General features: G+C 54.4%; 7 protein-coding genes across 7 annotated transcripts; 3 read left to right on the forward strand and 4 right to left on the reverse strand.

Moving 5' to 3' along the window:
* Positions 1-506: 506 nt before the first annotated feature.
* Positions 507-1,619, reverse strand: Z520_05085 (uncharacterized protein; the record flags this gene model as incomplete). The annotated part of the gene is made up of 1 exon (XM_016775589.1): positions 507-1,619. The coding sequence occupies one exon, from the start codon at positions 1,617-1,619 to the stop codon at positions 507-509; it is 1,113 nt and encodes a 370-aa protein (XP_016633632.1).
* A 598-nt stretch (positions 1,620-2,217) lies between these two features.
* Z520_05086 (uncharacterized protein) lies at positions 2,218-3,792 on the forward strand (the record flags this gene model as incomplete). Its single annotated transcript, XM_016775590.1, has 1 exon — positions 2,218-3,792. The coding sequence occupies one exon, from the start codon at positions 2,218-2,220 to the stop codon at positions 3,790-3,792; it is 1,575 nt and encodes a 524-aa protein (XP_016633633.1).
* Positions 3,793-5,287: 1,495 nt separating this feature from the next.
* Z520_05087 (uncharacterized protein) lies at positions 5,288-6,327 on the forward strand (the record flags this gene model as incomplete). The annotated part of the gene is made up of 2 exons (XM_016775591.1): positions 5,288-5,384; positions 5,456-6,327. The coding sequence occupies 2 exons, from the start codon at positions 5,288-5,290 to the stop codon at positions 6,325-6,327; spliced, it is 969 nt and encodes a 322-aa protein (XP_016633634.1).
* Positions 6,328-6,890: 563 nt separating this feature from the next.
* Positions 6,891-8,280, reverse strand: Z520_05088 (uncharacterized protein; the record flags this gene model as incomplete). The annotated part of the gene is made up of 2 exons (XM_016775592.1): positions 6,891-7,049; positions 7,174-8,280. The coding sequence occupies 2 exons, from the start codon at positions 8,278-8,280 to the stop codon at positions 6,891-6,893; spliced, it is 1,266 nt and encodes a 421-aa protein (XP_016633635.1).
* A 673-nt stretch (positions 8,281-8,953) lies between these two features.
* Positions 8,954-10,620, reverse strand: Z520_05089 (uncharacterized protein; the record flags this gene model as incomplete). The annotated part of the gene is made up of 3 exons (XM_016775593.1): positions 8,954-10,132; positions 10,193-10,507; positions 10,561-10,620. 3 exons carry the CDS (start codon positions 10,618-10,620, stop codon positions 8,954-8,956), a joined length of 1,554 nt encoding a protein of 517 aa, XP_016633636.1.
* Positions 10,621-11,550: 930 nt separating this feature from the next.
* On the forward strand, positions 11,551-13,233 carry Z520_05090 (uncharacterized protein; the record flags this gene model as incomplete). Its single annotated transcript, XM_016775594.1, has 1 exon — positions 11,551-13,233. The coding sequence occupies one exon, from the start codon at positions 11,551-11,553 to the stop codon at positions 13,231-13,233; it is 1,683 nt and encodes a 560-aa protein (XP_016633637.1).
* A 663-nt stretch (positions 13,234-13,896) lies between these two features.
* On the reverse strand, positions 13,897-15,258 carry Z520_05091 (uncharacterized protein; the record flags this gene model as incomplete). The annotated part of the gene is made up of 1 exon (XM_016775595.1): positions 13,897-15,258. One exon carries the CDS (start codon positions 15,256-15,258, stop codon positions 13,897-13,899), a length of 1,362 nt encoding a protein of 453 aa, XP_016633638.1.
* Positions 15,259-16,023: the final 765 nt, after the last annotated feature.

Consider the following 16,023-nt stretch of genomic DNA (forward strand, 5'->3'; position numbering starts at 1 on the left):
CAGCAAAAGAGGGCTAGAGCCGTTGGTGCCGTCGGACATTCCCAGGCTATATTTGGGTGTCGCTTATCAGGCCGGGATCTGAGGAGCACGGCAGACGATATCGCCAAGTGCGTGGTAGACTACTAGCCCAAGCCATGGTTGTCGACGGTCCAGGGCCTAGGGGACGGCGGTGAGCGGGGGTGCAGGTGTATAGGGGTATGAGGTGGGAGGCCACGAGGGGCAGGATTTACCTAGGTACTCACTCGTACAAGGACTCGGTACCTAGATAATTAACAGTGGAAGGGCCACTCGGGCTGGTGAGGCTCCAGGAGCTGTACCGTAGCCTACCTAGGTACTCTACCGAGCACCTGGGCAAGTACTCTTAGGTACCACCGTCACTAAAGGCCACCCCTGAGACTTCACAACCCTCTGGCACATTTCAGAGGCGGCAGTATTTATACGAGCAGAGACACTCATCCTCCTGGATCCCTGCCTCACTGCCTGCAGCCCGCCATATATATCCCGAATCACAACAGATCCGGTTCAACCACGCCCGTCTGTTCCACAATCCGCCCGTAATGCTCGGTTCTGCGGTGCCTCTCAAAGGCAAACACCTTCTCCTTGCCGCGGCGGCACATGCCCAGGTCGATTTCGGCCACAATGAGCTCGTCCTCCTCTGTCTGTGCCTCCACCACCACCTCGCCGTCGCAGTCGACAATGCAGCTGCCCCCAATTAATGGGTACTTGCCGTCCTCCACTCCGCATTTGGCCACGTTGATGCTGAAGCAGGCGTTGGCGTAGCTGTTGTACGTGATGCACAGCTTGTTGTGGAACAGGGCCTCTGCCTTTGCCTTTTCCGGGGTCGAGGTCTTCTCGTTGGTCCCAATCAGTTCCGGCGCCCACGCCGTCGTGTTATATCCACATAACACTAGCTCCGCGCCTTGCAAGCCATACGGCCTCCACGCCTCTGGCCAACGTCGGTCGTTGCAGATGAGCATGCCGATGATGGCGTCGCCTTTGCCCAGACTATCGGCCTCGTTGGCCTTTGCGCCCGATTTCGAGCTCAGCGCACCAGAAATCAACCCTGGCGCCCGGAATGCCTCGAAGCCCAGATTTCCCGGGAGGAAGTATCTCTTCTCCAGCTGGTTCGTCGCGTCTTTCCGCTCGTAAGGCTCGAACGTGCCCGGTAAGTGGACTTTTCGGTACTTGGAAATCACTTTGTCTGCCGCGCCAGAATAGTAGACGGCGGTGTTGTAATGAACATGTTCGCCTTCGCTCGACTCGGCGGCGTGTTCGGCATACCCTAGATACATGTCCATCTTATACTCTCGAGCCCGGTCAAAGAGAGGCTTCAGGTTCGGCAGCTTGGTCGCGTCCCCATCCACCTCCTGCTCGAAGTATTGTTCCAGCTCATCCCCCTCCAGGATATGGCGAGGGAAGAATGTCACTGGGGCGATCTCAGGATACACAATCAACTGGGCATGCTTCTGGTGCGCGTCGTCCATCAGTTTGAGCATTCGCTCGATCCCCTCGGATCGTGGAGTGTCAACATTGATTGGGCCCAGCTGGGCACCAGCGACAATGACCTTGCGGCTCGACTCTGCAGTGTGCCCAGCGCTGGGGGCCTGGATTGAACCCATGTCGGTGGACTGTCCAGTACTTCACTTGCTTGGGGTTTGTCTCGAATACACACCAAAGAGATCAAAAGGAGATTCGCGTCCGAGAGAACCTAGTCCTCTGTCTGTTCCACGTCTAATCGGCAGCCTTGGGTCACTGCTGCTGTCAGCCACCGGTTCTGAAGTGATCTATTTTCTTTGTTTCTGACTTTTTACCTTATACTCTCATTGCAAATCGGTACCGTTATCAAAGAACCCCATCCGGTTGCCGTGTACGCTGTTGTCCGTCTCGCACAGGGCTCCATGAAAGGACATCCACGCTCTGTGGTTACCCACCAGTTACAAGTCACCACAGCACGCCGCGGCCATCAGCGCGATTTCAATGGATGGGTCAGGCAGGGCTCCAGACACTCATTGTAAAGGGTCACGGCCGCCATGATGAAAAGGTTTGGAAAATGTACGAGATGACTCAAAACAAAAACACAAAAAGTTTTACAACTAATATTATCGTCTCTCCTTCCTCTGTGCCTTTTAATACATGTTGACTCCGTAATTCGGCTGTAGATATAGATTTCATTCATATCTTTTGCTTGACAAGAGGAGCGGTTTGACACCTCCCCTCATGGCCTTATCCAGCGTTGGTGGTGCACTGGTGTCGGCGATTCACGCGCATCCATTATTGACCATCTTGCTGCTGCCGCTGACCGCGCTCGTCCTGTGCGTGCTGTACCGGATCTCTCCTCTGCATCCGCTATCCCATGTGCCCGGTCCCTTGTTGCCTCGGATCTCGTCGCTATGGCTGACGTACCACGCGTGGATCGGCGACGAAGCGAGCATCGTCGAGTCCCTGCACCAGAGATACGGCGCGATCGTGCGCAATGGACCCAACAGCGTCGACATCTCTGACGGGGCCGCGCTGGCCGCGATATACACGGAAAGGGGCGGTTTCGTCAAGCCCGCGTTTTACCAAAACTTTGCCCTGCCGGACTCGACGCAGATGCACAACTCGATCTTCTCCGAAGTCGACCCTGCGGTGCGCGCCCCCCGCGCAAAGGCCGTCGCCGTCCTGTTCTCGACATCGAGCCTGAGGCAGAGCCAGGACGTCATCTACAAGTGCGTGGATCGGTTTGTGGCGCGCTTGGCCGAGGGCAAGGAACAGAGCGAGCATGGAGGCAGCGGCGCGCTGAATGTGCTGAACTTGACGCGAGGTCTCGCTGTCGACGCCGTGTCGTCGTATCTCCTCGGCACCACCTACGGGGCACTTGACGAGAAATCTCACGGGCAGCAGCACGAGAAACGCCGCGAGCTGGCCGAGCCCATCAGCGCCGCTGGCATGGTCGATTGCTTTGTCGCGGTCGGCCGGTTCTGGTACCTGCCTTCCTGGGCGTTCAAGATCGTGGAGGGGTTAGACGCCTGGTGGAACGCCGACGAGGAGGTGTCGCAGAGTCTGGCACGGGTGGACGAATTTGTGGCGAGGGTGGTCCGCGATGCCGAAACAGCGATAGCAGCTTCGCAGTCTACTGACAAGCCGACTGCTACCTCAAGCCATCCGTTGACGTCGTACCCAGCCCGGCTGCTTCAGGCCGGGTTCACACCCTCGGAGACACGCGCGCAGTGCAAGGACCTCATCTTCGCGGGCACGGACAGCACGGGGATGAACCTGGCCACAATCTTGTTTCTCCTCGCGCGCCACCCGGAGTGCTACGAGAAATTGCGCGCCGAGGTCCTTTCTCACAAACCGGGCTTCGACGACCTCCAGACCCTGCCTTACCTGCGCGGCGTCGTCAAGGAGGGCCTACGCCTCTCCATGGCCAACCCGTCGCGCCTGCCCCGCGTCGTCCCCCAGGGAGGCTGGACTTTCAGTGACCAACATTTCCCCGCGGGCACCGAGGTCAGTTGCACGCCCTATTCGCTGCACCTGAACCCCCGCGTGTTTCCCGACCCTCAGGCCTTCCGTCCCGAGCGCTGGCTCGAGCCCTCCGACGAAATGGTCCGCGACGCCATCCCCTTCGGCCTGGGCAGTCGGCAATGTATCGCGCGCAACCTGGCGACCGTGGAGTTGTTCTGCGCCGTCGCGCGCGTCGCTGAGGTGGATATCCTGCGCGGGGCCAGGACGCTGACTTCCAACATTGAGATCCTCGAGTGGTTCAACAGCAAGGTCGTCGGGGAGAGGATTGACTTGGTCTGGGCGCCATAGAGGTTTCAAGGTTTGGGGGAAGGGCGGAGGGCGAAAAAGCACATGAATGAAAAGGGGATCATGTCAAAGAATTAATTACTTCTTCTCATTTTGGGTCAGCAATGATTTGATACCACTGTGTTGGAGAGCACTGATTGATCCATGATTGGGATTATCACGGCATGCGGATAGAGGTTGCCTTCGAGGCTCTGCTTCTGACGCCTCTGTAGCGTCTGTGAACCCTTTCATCCCTCTGCATGCACAACCTACCCATCTCACCTACTGGCAAGCAAGCATACCACCGCTCAAGTTCTTCAAAGATTCTTGCTCCCTTGCCATAGGTCCGTGACATGCCGCTCTTCGTTTTCTAGATCATCTTTGACTTCGGAGTGATGAAAGCCGAGACATCAATGAGGCACAATCTGACACAGAGTGCTCAAGAACGACAACGCGGCCGGCATCTTAGAGACGGCTAGTGTTTAGTAATAAGTGCTCGTAGGGATCTCGCTGTAATTAATATCTAAGAGCAGATGAAATACCACGAATACCCCTCGATCCGTAGATGGAAATAGCATTGACGTCATTCTCAGTACAGATCATCAAGCGGAATTTCCATGCATCTGAAGGCTTTGACAAGTACTCAATTCAACACTGGGGCTAACAGCCGCGTCTTTCTCTGCCTTATACACAACACACACTCTCCTGCCGGCGACTGTGGATTTCGGCTAAACTCGTACCAACATTTGGAGCCGCCCGGCCATGCACCAAGAACCAAGGCAATTCCGCGCCCAAAGCTGCCACTGACTCCCTTCCTCCACGCAAGCTCGATATACATTGTGCATAAGAGCCTGTTTGAACAAGAGAAGAACTAAAAACCCTACTGGATGTCGCAGAGCAAGGAATGCAGCCAGCCCGATTGCACTAAGCACGCAATTCCAATATCCAATCCAACTCATTCCCAATCCAACAACGGGCACGCGATTGAGGGGTTTTGTACCTCCGTCTGCCACAAAAGGGAGAGCAAGGGCCCCACGAGAAGTAGCGTCATGTTCAGATCCGGCCATGGAGGCTCAGGAACCGACTGGGGCAATGCCTTCGATTTGACAAATTTCGCCAATAACTAATCAGCCCCTCTGCAGCCACGTTCGAACAACAGGCCGATAAGCTTAGCAGCTCCCAACTGACTAAGCTTGTGCATGAACCTGAGCGAGTTAGGAATACGACGCACCCAATGCTCGTCCAATGGCTGCAACATCGCTGAGCTGAGAGTGGTAATGGTCTTGTCCTCACTGGCTCGCTCCACCATGCCTGCTGACTGATGGCTGCTGGGTATTTGACATTCCGGCCTCTTGTTTGGCTTCTCATGGGATCGAAAGCACTCCAGGTGTGGTATATAAGCATGGAAGAACCATTCAAAGCGAAATGAAGAAAAATACCGAGAAGGAGAAGCTGTCTTCCTTCGGGACCATATCTCCTCTTGCCTCTGCGATATATCACATTCCCAATCGTCTTCAACATGCCTCTCTCTACCAACGACAAGACTAATGAGACCGCTTCCAACCTGGTCAAGACATTACAAGGAGCATTCCACACACCACCAGGCTTCAGACCAGGTATGTTTTTATTCCCTATATCACATGTGGGACCAATACTTTGGAATCTCAGACTGACTCAACTCGATCAGCCCACGCCCGAGGGATTCTCCTCAATGGCACATTCACACCCACCTCGGAAGCAGGCGCTCTAAGTTCGGCGCATCACTTCAATGCCAGCTCGACACCTATCATCGTACGATTCTCAAACTCGACTGGCATCCCACAAATCCCCGACAACGCAGGCGATGCGAACCCACGAGGTATCGCCGTTCGGTTCGTCCTGCCCGAGAAGAACGGACGGCGCCAACACACCGATGTCATCGCGCACTCGACGCCTTTCTTCCCCGTCCGCACGGGCGAAGATTTCCTCGAACTTCTGGGAGCGATCGGCGCGTCTTCAGCACCGGACGCCCCCAAACCGTCGCCGATTGAAGTCTATCTGGGTAAGACGCCCTCGGCGGCGGCATTCGTCAACGCGCCGAAACCCACCCCAGCGAGCTTCGCCACGGAGAAGTATTTCGGACTCAATGCTTTCAAGCTCGTCGCGTCGGACGGCAAGGGCACGTTTGTGCGATACCGCATCACGCCGGACGCAGGCGAGTCGCACTTGACGGACGAGGAAGCCAAGGCCAAGGACCCGGCGTTCCTGCACAACGAGATCCAGACCCGTATCATCGACGGCGGCGCGTCCTTCACCTTGTGGGCCCAGGTCGCCGAGGAAGGGGACCCGACCAACGACATCACGATCCACTGGCCCGAGTCGCGCAAGCTGGTCAAGCTGGGCACCATCAAGCTCGAGGCCATGGCCGACGACAACGACGAGAAGCAGCGCACCATCATCTTCGACCCCGTGCCACGCGTCGACGGCGTCGAGGCGAGCGACGACCCAATCATCGACATGCGAGCCAGCATCTATCTCATCTCCGGCCGCGAGAGGAGAGCCGCCGGGCCTCACCACTAATCAATAGGGAGCATAAGTGAACGTGGGGGCATGCGAAGTCAATAAAGCAGCAGCAGGATCAGGCTGTGCTGTGCCGTGACATGATGTGTTGAGGTGGGATGGACCGGGGTCGATACTGTACTGGCCCATGTTTCTGCGCTCGAATGTAGCGCCATAATTGAAATCTCTTGTTCTTCCTGCTATCCATACCTTGCGCAGTTTGTCCCTACCTACCTATCCATCTACCTACATATGCAAATGGGATACGAAATCATACAAGGATACTTTTCGCAACCCTCTTGAAGTTGCCTCTTGCTTTCGTGGTCGTCGTAGGTTGTGCTAGTTGTTTTCTTTGATCGGAGGAGAGCGTGGGCGTTTCAAGCTACCTCCTTACTGGCGAGGAAGGGGACGGGCGTCGAAGTACATGTGGGTGCACTGCTGCAAAAAAGGAGAGGGGTCGGAAACTCGATCTGTTCGACAGTAATTCCATCCCCTGAATATCTTGCACGATGACCGTGTTTTTCATTTCCGGAGGTTTTCCCATTTGCCTGTCCAACCCCTTTCAAGGATGCTTGATAAGATGCTCACTTGGCGAATGTGTTCACGGGCAATCGATAGACGTCGATGGTCCAGTACGGCCTCCTCGTCCCTTCCCATGCCTTACTGCCGTGGAGGCCGGCGGGGACGGCGATGTCTTCCCACGCGGTGTCGAATCCAGCTTGGCGGAGATCGATTTCTGCAACCTATATTTGGGTTTTCCCCAACCCCGGTCAGCTTCTTTTCTCTCTTGTTTTTTCCCCCCCAAAATCTCAATCCCTTTCTCTGAATATATATATATATATATAGGGGGAGAAAAAAAACACATACCTTGGTGTAGACGTCGTAGCAAATCTGCCGATCCGCGCCGAGTCCGTTGTACCACCCGAATCTACCCTGGGGACTTAGAAGTTGGACGACATATTCGGAGAAAAACTCGCGCAGAGCGGCGTAGTCTTCGGCAAAGGTGTCGTAGTAAATCGCGTCGAGCTGCAGGGTACCCTTCTCGACCAAGCCGGGGAGGACATCCTGCCACCTGCCTTCGTGGATGGTGACGTTGGGCCTCTCGTACCACCCCTGGTCGCGCAGCCGCTGGAGAACCTGCGGATGCGCCTCGACGATGTGGTGTTCTCGTGGATGGTGCGTTTGGATCGCCGTGTCGACGATGCCCATGCCGTGGCCGACGTTCATGACCTTGAGGTCTGGAGCGGGGATCAGGGAGGAGGCGTGGCGCTGCATGATCTGCGTCTCCCAGTCCATCATCACGGCGTTGTCGGATTCGTCGAGCAAGATCCCGGGCTTGTACCGGAGTTGGCTTTTCAGGTACGCGCGGTTGTCGAGCGAGACGTCGTCGAGGACTTTCTTCTCTTCGACGGCTTGGTCCTCGACCGCTTGGGTTGCCCCGTTGGAGAGTTTCTGTCTCTTGGACGCAGGCGCTCCGTCGTTGCTGCCATCGTCGTCTTCGTGTTCATCCTCATCCTCATCTTCATCACCCTCGGCCTCGTCCTCGTCCTCGTCCAGCCCCAGGCTGGCCATCTTAGAAAACAGAAGCTCAGCCCTCACACCCGCGTCCACCATCATATCGTAGATCCTCCTCTGGCCCAGCCGTAGCGCAATGCACCCGGGCGTCTCATCCTGGCTGTTCAGATCGTTCCAAATGGCCCCGTTCTCGAGCAACAACTCCACCGTCCTGACCGCCGCGTCGTCGTCGCCCGCAGTCTCTTTCCCACCCTCACCCACACCCTCGGCGTTGACGTCTCCACACGCCGCGACTGCAGCGTGCAGTGGCGACGATGCCACCGGCGCCGTGGCATCCTGCACATTCGCCGACCCTCCTTTGAGAAGGACCTCCAGAGCGGCTACGTCGTGGCGCGCCGCGGCGGAGATGATGCGCCGAGCGAGGAGGACGTCGCTTTCTGAGACTTCCTCGGCGGTCATTTTTTTCTTCTTTCCCTTTTCTTTTGTTTACTTTGAGGGTCTTTGATCTCGAGGATATGGCAAAGGGCGATGTGTGACACCAGAGAGGAATGGGGGAAATTTTTGTGAATTTTTTCTAATGAAGTAGGTTAGGCGACTTGTTAGTTTGTTGCTAAACGGGCATCTACCAACCAGAAGTTCGCATAGTGTGACCATCTTCAGGAGCTCATGCCCTAGATGATGGTGGATACTTCTACTAAATTAGTCGATCCTCCAATGGCATCTTAACACCCTCCGATATAAATGGTAAACCCTCCCTCGATACAGCCTTGCGGGAGGCTGCGGATGATTATGGCTTGACGGCTTGTTACACTTTCCGAGAGTCACTCTGTGGCTCTTCACGCACACTGATATTGCTCGTCCGCTAGACTTCCGGCCGAACATCACGGCCTGGTTCCGTCAACATCAACTCTTTTGACACTGTTTCGTCTACATGCAGATCGTCCAGATAGTGATGATGACTGAGAACTTGAAACAACCCGCTGCGCAAATGGTCCGGTACCCAAGGCCAAGCAGGTTCGCAAGGGAGGCCTCGTCCAGTCGCGCCACCCTGCCAGATCAGCCTCTTCAAAGGCTAAGTATGTCTTAGGCCTGAGCGGTCTATGCTGTATGCTCAGAAGCTGCTCTCGCAATGTCAAGCACCCTTTTGAGTTTGAACCCGGCCCTGTGGAATCCTTCCCTTGTACTGCGGAATCCACTCATTCTCGAATTTACCTCTGGGCTGCCTGAGACTGTTCTCGACCCGCTTGACAAATCTGCCCAGGCTCTTCTCGCCGACCACGCCACCCTCGTTTCTGGCCCAGACCACCTCGCCTCGCAGAATCGTGTATCTCGGCCAATTCCCAAACCGCACGCCCTCGAATGGCGTGTAGTCGCACGTGTGATGCAGCATCTCGTTTTTCAGGTCAAACGGCTGGAAGGACGAGCCCGGTTTGCTATCGTTGTACCAAATGGTGATGTCGGCGTCGTATCCGGCAGCCAAGGTGCCCTTGGTGCTCAGGCCGTAGAGTCGCGCAGGGTTGGTGGATGTGACTTCGACGTACTTTTGAATACTGATCCGGCCGTCTTGCACGCCCTTGAAGATAAGCGGGCAGCGCGTCTCCACGCCAGGAAGACCATTGGGGATGTCCGTGAACCTAGAAACTCCATCCTTGAGCCCCATTTGCTTCCCCCGCGGGTGTTGGAACGAGAACGGGCAATGGTCCGAGGAGACTGTCGTGAAAGTCCCGTTGGCGATCCCCTCCCACAACGCGTTGAGATCGTCGTCGCTGTCCCGCAACGGCGGACTGCACACGTATTTCGCGCCTTCAAAGTCTTCGCCTCGAAGACGGTCCTTGAGTAAGTACAAATACTGCGGACACGTCTCCGCGTGGATCGGCAAGAGCTTGGTCTGCGCCTCGCGGATGTGTCGCGCGGCGATCGCGGAAGAAATGTGCACCAGGAGGATGGGTGTGTCCATTAGCCGGGCGAGCGAGATGGCACGGTACGTCGCTTCGTCTTCGGCGACTTTGGGCCGCGAGACGGCGTGGTAGTACGGATCGCCCTTCTTCTGTTCGTAGAGCTGCTCGATGATCATCTCAATCATATCCGCGTTCTCAGCATGCATCATGGTCGTCATCCCCAAAGCTCGAGTGGCCAGCATGATGTCGAGAATTTGACGGTCCCGGAGCTTCAGGGGGTCATAAGTCATGTACAGCTTGACAGAAGTGATGCCCTGTTCCACGAGAGTTGGAAGCTCCTCCTCGACAATGGATTTGGTCGGGTTTGTGAGAATCATGTGGAAACTATAGTCGCAGTAGGAGAGCCCTTCTGCCTATTTTTGGAGCCCAGATTAGAAAGCAGTACAAAAAGGGAGAGGAGGCTTCAAACTCACCTTCTTGTGATACGCTTCCACTACAGGCAGAACACTTTCATCAGTCTTCTTCTGGAACGCGAACGCCACCACAGTAGTGGTACCACCAGCAACAGCGCTCCTCGTCCCGTTTTCGAAGTTGTCGCCTAAGGCGCCATTGATGTGCTGGTCTAGGTGGACATGGGTATCGACACCCCCAGGCGTCACGTATGCCCCATCGGCGTCGATGACTCGCCTGGCCGAGAAGAGTCCCTGAAGAGCGCCAATGCATACAATCTTTCCATTCTTCACGGCGATATCAGATGCCGGCGGATAGATCAAGTCACTCGAAGAGACCTGTCAGTCATTGTGAGTACCGATTTGTTCTTCCAGACGCTTTCATGACCTACGATGACACCATTCGTGACCAAGAGGTCGCATTCCAGGGCAGTGGGCGCGTAGCTACCCATTGGTATGATGTGTTGAGGCCGAATACTGGCTGGTTTGTCTCTTTATGATGCTGTAGCTGGTGACTCGAAATTCGACGACTTCTGGTAACGCAAAGCACCTAGACTGGTGTCCCAGCCGATGATACTGACGACCGGAAAGTCCACATTGTCTTTCGCACGACCCATTGTACGACTTTTCGCCGTTGGGCTTGGGCGTCAGCCTTCGGAAATGCCGATAAAGCCTGTTAGATGCATCTGGACATCAACGTGCAATTCCACTTCCGAAACTATATGGTTGGCTTCTGGCAAACTTGACGTTGATTGGCCAATATCAAGGTTCATATCTGATCCGGGAGGGTACTGGGGCGTTGATCGGACATACTCCGCCCGCAATGCGCGTTCCTCCGAGATCTATCTTCCAGTGTTAGAAAGAACAACTGACTTGCTCTTCACTGATAATGTGGTGTAATTGGATAGTCACACCTATCGCGGACATGACCATCCGGCTTCAACGTGGAACCTCTGTTCACACGTGGGACTCCCTATGCCAGACCAGCATGATAGTGCCCCTTTCAGGAAGGTGAGGGATACAATTGCCCAGCCTTGCTAAGTGCCGAGCTGCGCATTTGTATCAAAGTCTAAGGCCTGGACGTGTGACACATTAGTTCTGGAAATCCTCAAAGTCCAGACTCGCGCCGGTACGTAAGACCTGCAGCATCAGTCGGCACTTATCAACGTCGTTTGATAAGGTCCACTAGCAGTCGCCCGTCCAGGCCGTGTCTTTGCCGATCGAAAGAGATAAGTTGCCCGCAGCCATCTCCGTAGGATCCTTCGTGTAGACCCTATATGAGGGACAGGACCCAATAAATGGGAGGAACCTGACCTCGGTCTTGGGGAAAAGACTGGTTCACCACATAGTTCCGCGACAAGACTCTTGTTCACATACCAGCCATGGGGTTCAAACATTTTTGGGACGAGTATGTGGTGCTCAAACCACATCCTGGCTCGTTCGGAGCAGATGATCCTGACGCTATCAAATACACCAACGAAGACATGGACCCGATCAAACGGAAAGACCGTACCTATGCCTGGTACCAGATGGGGTTGTTTTGGATAGCCGAAGGCTTCAACGCGGCGCAATTGGAAGTGTCAAGCTCAGCCTTCTCTCTCGGACTGAATCCGGGGCTCTGTGTGGTGGCCTGCTTGGTCGGGAACATCATTGTCTCCATCCCCTGTGCTGCATCTGGGTACTTAGGTAGTAAGCTTGGTACGAACTTTCCTGGTACGGTCAGAGCGTCATTCGGCATGCTAGGGTCCAAATGGGCCATGATCGTGAGAGGGGTGCCGTGTATCATCTACTACGGCATCCAAGTCAGTCTTGCTGGTCAGGCCGTTCAAGCTTGCACCACTGCCATTTGGCCGTCTTTTGCTCACTGGGAAGTGAATGCAATTCCAGCTTCGGCCAATGTGACAGCGCAGCAGATTCTTTGCTTCTCGATCTTCTGGCTGATATCGCTACCGTTCTTATACCTCCCGATCAAGACGCTGCGATACCTGTTCGTCGTCAAGAGTATCCTGGTACCTCTGTTTTGGACTGCCATGTTTACCTGGTCAGTCACTGCAGCACGTGGTTGGCCTGAAGTTTGGAGGGCACCAAGTAAACCTCTTGACGGATGGACCGTGGGTTACCTGTTCGGTATATGCGTCAACGCAGCGATTTCCGGTAACGCGACCTTCGCTGTCAACATCATGGACATCTCGCGGCACTCAAAGAACGACACAGCGGCATGGGCCACCCAGCTAGTCGCTTTGCCTGTGCTGGTGACCTTGACCGAATTTCTTGGTTGCACTATGGCGGTGGCCTCGTCTGTCGTTTACGGCGAAGTACAATGGAACCCTCTGACGGTGATCAACAACTTCGAAAACCGACCGGGAAAGTTCTTTGCGGGCGCCTGCTTCATCTTCTTCAACATCATGACCAATGTCACAGGTAACTCGGTACCTCTGGCCAACGACCTGACAGGTTTATTCCCCAAGTACATCAACATTCGCCGCGGACAATTCATCTGTGCGGTCATATCGTTCGCCATCTGCCCATGGGAGATCCAAGCAAAGGCCACCACCTTTTTGGCGTTCTTGGGCGCATATACACTGTTCCTCGGGGCAACAACAGGAGTAATCATGGTGGATTACTTCTGGGTCCGCCGCGGATACGGTATCAACATTTCGCATCTGTTCAAACCACACGGCATCTATTGGTATAAATATGGCTGCAATTGGCGTGCATTCGTCGCTTGGTTTGTGGCCATCGCTCCGCTCTTCCCGGGAATGCTGTACTCGATGGGCGTACCGATTCACAATCGAGGCATTCTCAATATGTACTCGTGGAATTATGTCCTCGTGGTTGTCTTCTCTGGGTTGGTGTATTTTACCTGCACAAGCCTGTTTCCTGTCCCAGTTAGACCAGCCGACGGAGAGGAGGACTACGGAAAGCTGTATCTCCTCGACGGATTGGAGCCAGCAAGTGGGAGCAGAACACCCACCGAATATACCGAAAGCCGAGACATTGAAAAGAATGAGAAGATCGTGGCCGAGACGCATGTGACGCCAGCCGCCATTCAAACAGTGGTATGAGATGTTGTAGGTAGACGCCGACGAGAAATTCTGAATGTGTTTGGCTCGTCAATGATTGGCTTTGTTTGCTTGTCACTTGCTGATAACTTCTTTCAATCATGACTTGTCTTTTCTTTCCTGTTCGCACAAGGATGATATCCAACCAAGTAAAGCCATAGTTGCGATAAGAGTGTTCACAGTTTTTCTGCATTTTCCAAATGTAGATGTCTTGTCACACGGAAATGAGGAGCAATGGGATGCTGCTGTTCCATACGGACGATGAAGGTTCACAGGTCCGATGTGTCCCTCCTCCCCATCTAAATCATCGCATATGGCTTGGCTAGTTCGAGATTCTCGCAAGGTGATTGACAAGATTACACGGCCTCAAAACATTTGCATCTCGCTCAAACTTATATGCCGAGTACTCGACATAGGTTTAGGAACTTGGCACGGTTAGATCCACTTAGACGAGACGTATTCACCAGTCCTGCTTGCAATAATTTAACAGGTCTAAGAAACCAAAAACATACCGAGAGAGTCTTATCCCGTTTTCTCTTGGCGGTCTCGCCAGGTGTGCTAGTATCAAGGGGTGTCATGAACACAAGGAATGTTATCATATTAGGAGGCATAATCTACCTCATGCGCCTCATCGTTGCGGCGATCACTCCAAAGGCCTGGCGCCCGTCAAGCGGTACCAAACTTGGTCAATTGAGGAGATCCTTCGCTTGGCGGACCACTGAACTTTGTCTGAACAAAGACTTTCTGAAGCCCCTTCTCACGCGCATCATAGCGCTTGTACACTTCCTCCAATTCTTCCAACAACACACGATGGCTGACCATCTGAAGGACGTCCAGGCTGCCGTCCTGTATCTTTTTGAGGAGATCCTCCCAGTACTTGTGCACAGGAGCTTGGCCATTACCAATTAACCGGATACCGCGTTCCATGAGAGACCCGATGTTGAAGTGATTCGTGTAGCCAACATAGACACCCGTGATACCGCAGCGGCCGAAGCTCTTGACGCTCATGATCATCTCATTAACGATTTCCGAAGTATCGGTTTCAGCACCAAGGAGCAACTCAAAGTAATGAGCCCAGCCCTTCGCATACTCGCCTGCCACACATTCAATGGCGACATCGGGGCCTCCGTGTTCCATCTTTTTCAGGGTTGAAACGATGTTTTCGCCCTTTGGAAGATCTGTGAAGTTGATTGTCTCGACCTTGGGCAGTTTGGACTTCACAAAGTCAAGGCGCCATGATGCTTGACCGCCGTCAATGATGATCACGCGCTTGGCGCCGTTCATGAACGACATGGCTGCGGCCATCTGGCCGATGGGACCTGCGCCCCAGATGGCCACCACGTCGCCTTCTTTGACTCCCGTGTCGACAACGGCATTCCACGATGTACTCAGCACATCCGACAGGTAGAGACCTTTTTCATCAGGTACATCATCTGGGAGTTTCAGGAGGTTGGTATCGCCATACGCAACACGAACATATTCTGCTTGGCCACCAGCATAACCACCGGTGAAGTGCGAGTAGCCCAGGAAGCCCGCCGTGCGACCTCCATACATGATATTCTCGATTTTGTTGTCATTTGTCCTCTCACATTGGCTGCTTAGTTTCTGCTTGCAGTACATACAGCTTCCGCATGCGATTTGAAAGCTGCATACCACGCGATCGCCCGGCTTAACCTTGCTGATTTTAGGGCCAACACTGTCGACAACACCGCAGAACTCGTGACCTAGGATATCCCCCTTCTGAAGCTCAATCACCACACCGTGATAGAGATGAAGATCTGAGCCGCAGACTGTTGACCCAGTGACTTTGACGACGACGTCCGTGTCTTCAATCTTGGCAGGTTTGAAAGTCTCGACGACTTTGACGCTTTGCTTTCCGTTCCACACAAGCGCTTTCATCTTCTCGCCAGATGGGTCCGCATACTTTTCTGCATCTTTCGACGGGTTGGAGAGGTTCTGTTCGGTAGTGGCGTCGCCTGTGTGGCCGATCATCTTTTCGACTGCGGCTGCAGCTTGAGAGAGAGCCATGGTGAGGATATGGCAAAATGTCTGTGCTGGGCTAATTCTGTCAAAGGCTTGTGAGTGTGGTAGGATGCAATGAGAGGCCTAGAGAAGCGAAGTTGGCTTGGTTATATGCTTTCATTCATCACAAGACGAACTTGGGAATATGTTCACGATGATGTTTTCATCATGACATCACGTACTTGAGACGCGCAGGAAACCCCATCCCGGCAGTGGCCTGTCGCCTCAGTTGTCTATGAGGCAATCGTTTGTCGGCCAACATTTCCGCCGCAAGGGAACTCCAATGCATGTGGTGATAGTTGGGGTTGTGAGGCTTTGCTCGAGAGGTATCCTTCTCGCCCTGTACCTTTACCTTGTCCAACCCGCCATTCCGAAAGTCAGTCCTCTCGTAGCATCCACTGCCGCACCTAGTGCCCTCTCATGGAAAGTCAACTTGTATGTTTCCGCCCAGGGAGGAGCGGCGCCGTTAGGCCTGATGAGTTTGGGCGCAACATTGGGGATGCGCTGTTGCGTTTGCGTGAAGGGTCTCTTGTGTGCGGTGCTGTTTGTTTACTAGTACGAGGTAGACAGAGTGACATTACCCAGGTGCCTAGATACCTACCCTAACTAGCCTCGCTAGGTAGTTAGGGCGACTGCGGCAGTCGCTTTCCCGACCGCACGTGACAACTGCCCAGAGCGGCTTTGCAGGGCTTGGAGGGGCAGACGGTGGAGGGTGGTGCAGGTGGTGCAGGTACCAGGCTCGGCGTAACTTGAACCCTGCGAACCCGCGTC

This window comes from Fonsecaea multimorphosa (assembly GCF_000836435.1).
Source record: "Fonsecaea multimorphosa CBS 102226 unplaced genomic scaffold supercont1.8, whole genome shotgun sequence".
In the NCBI taxonomy this organism is placed as follows: domain Eukaryota; kingdom Fungi; phylum Ascomycota; class Eurotiomycetes; order Chaetothyriales; family Herpotrichiellaceae; genus Fonsecaea; species Fonsecaea multimorphosa.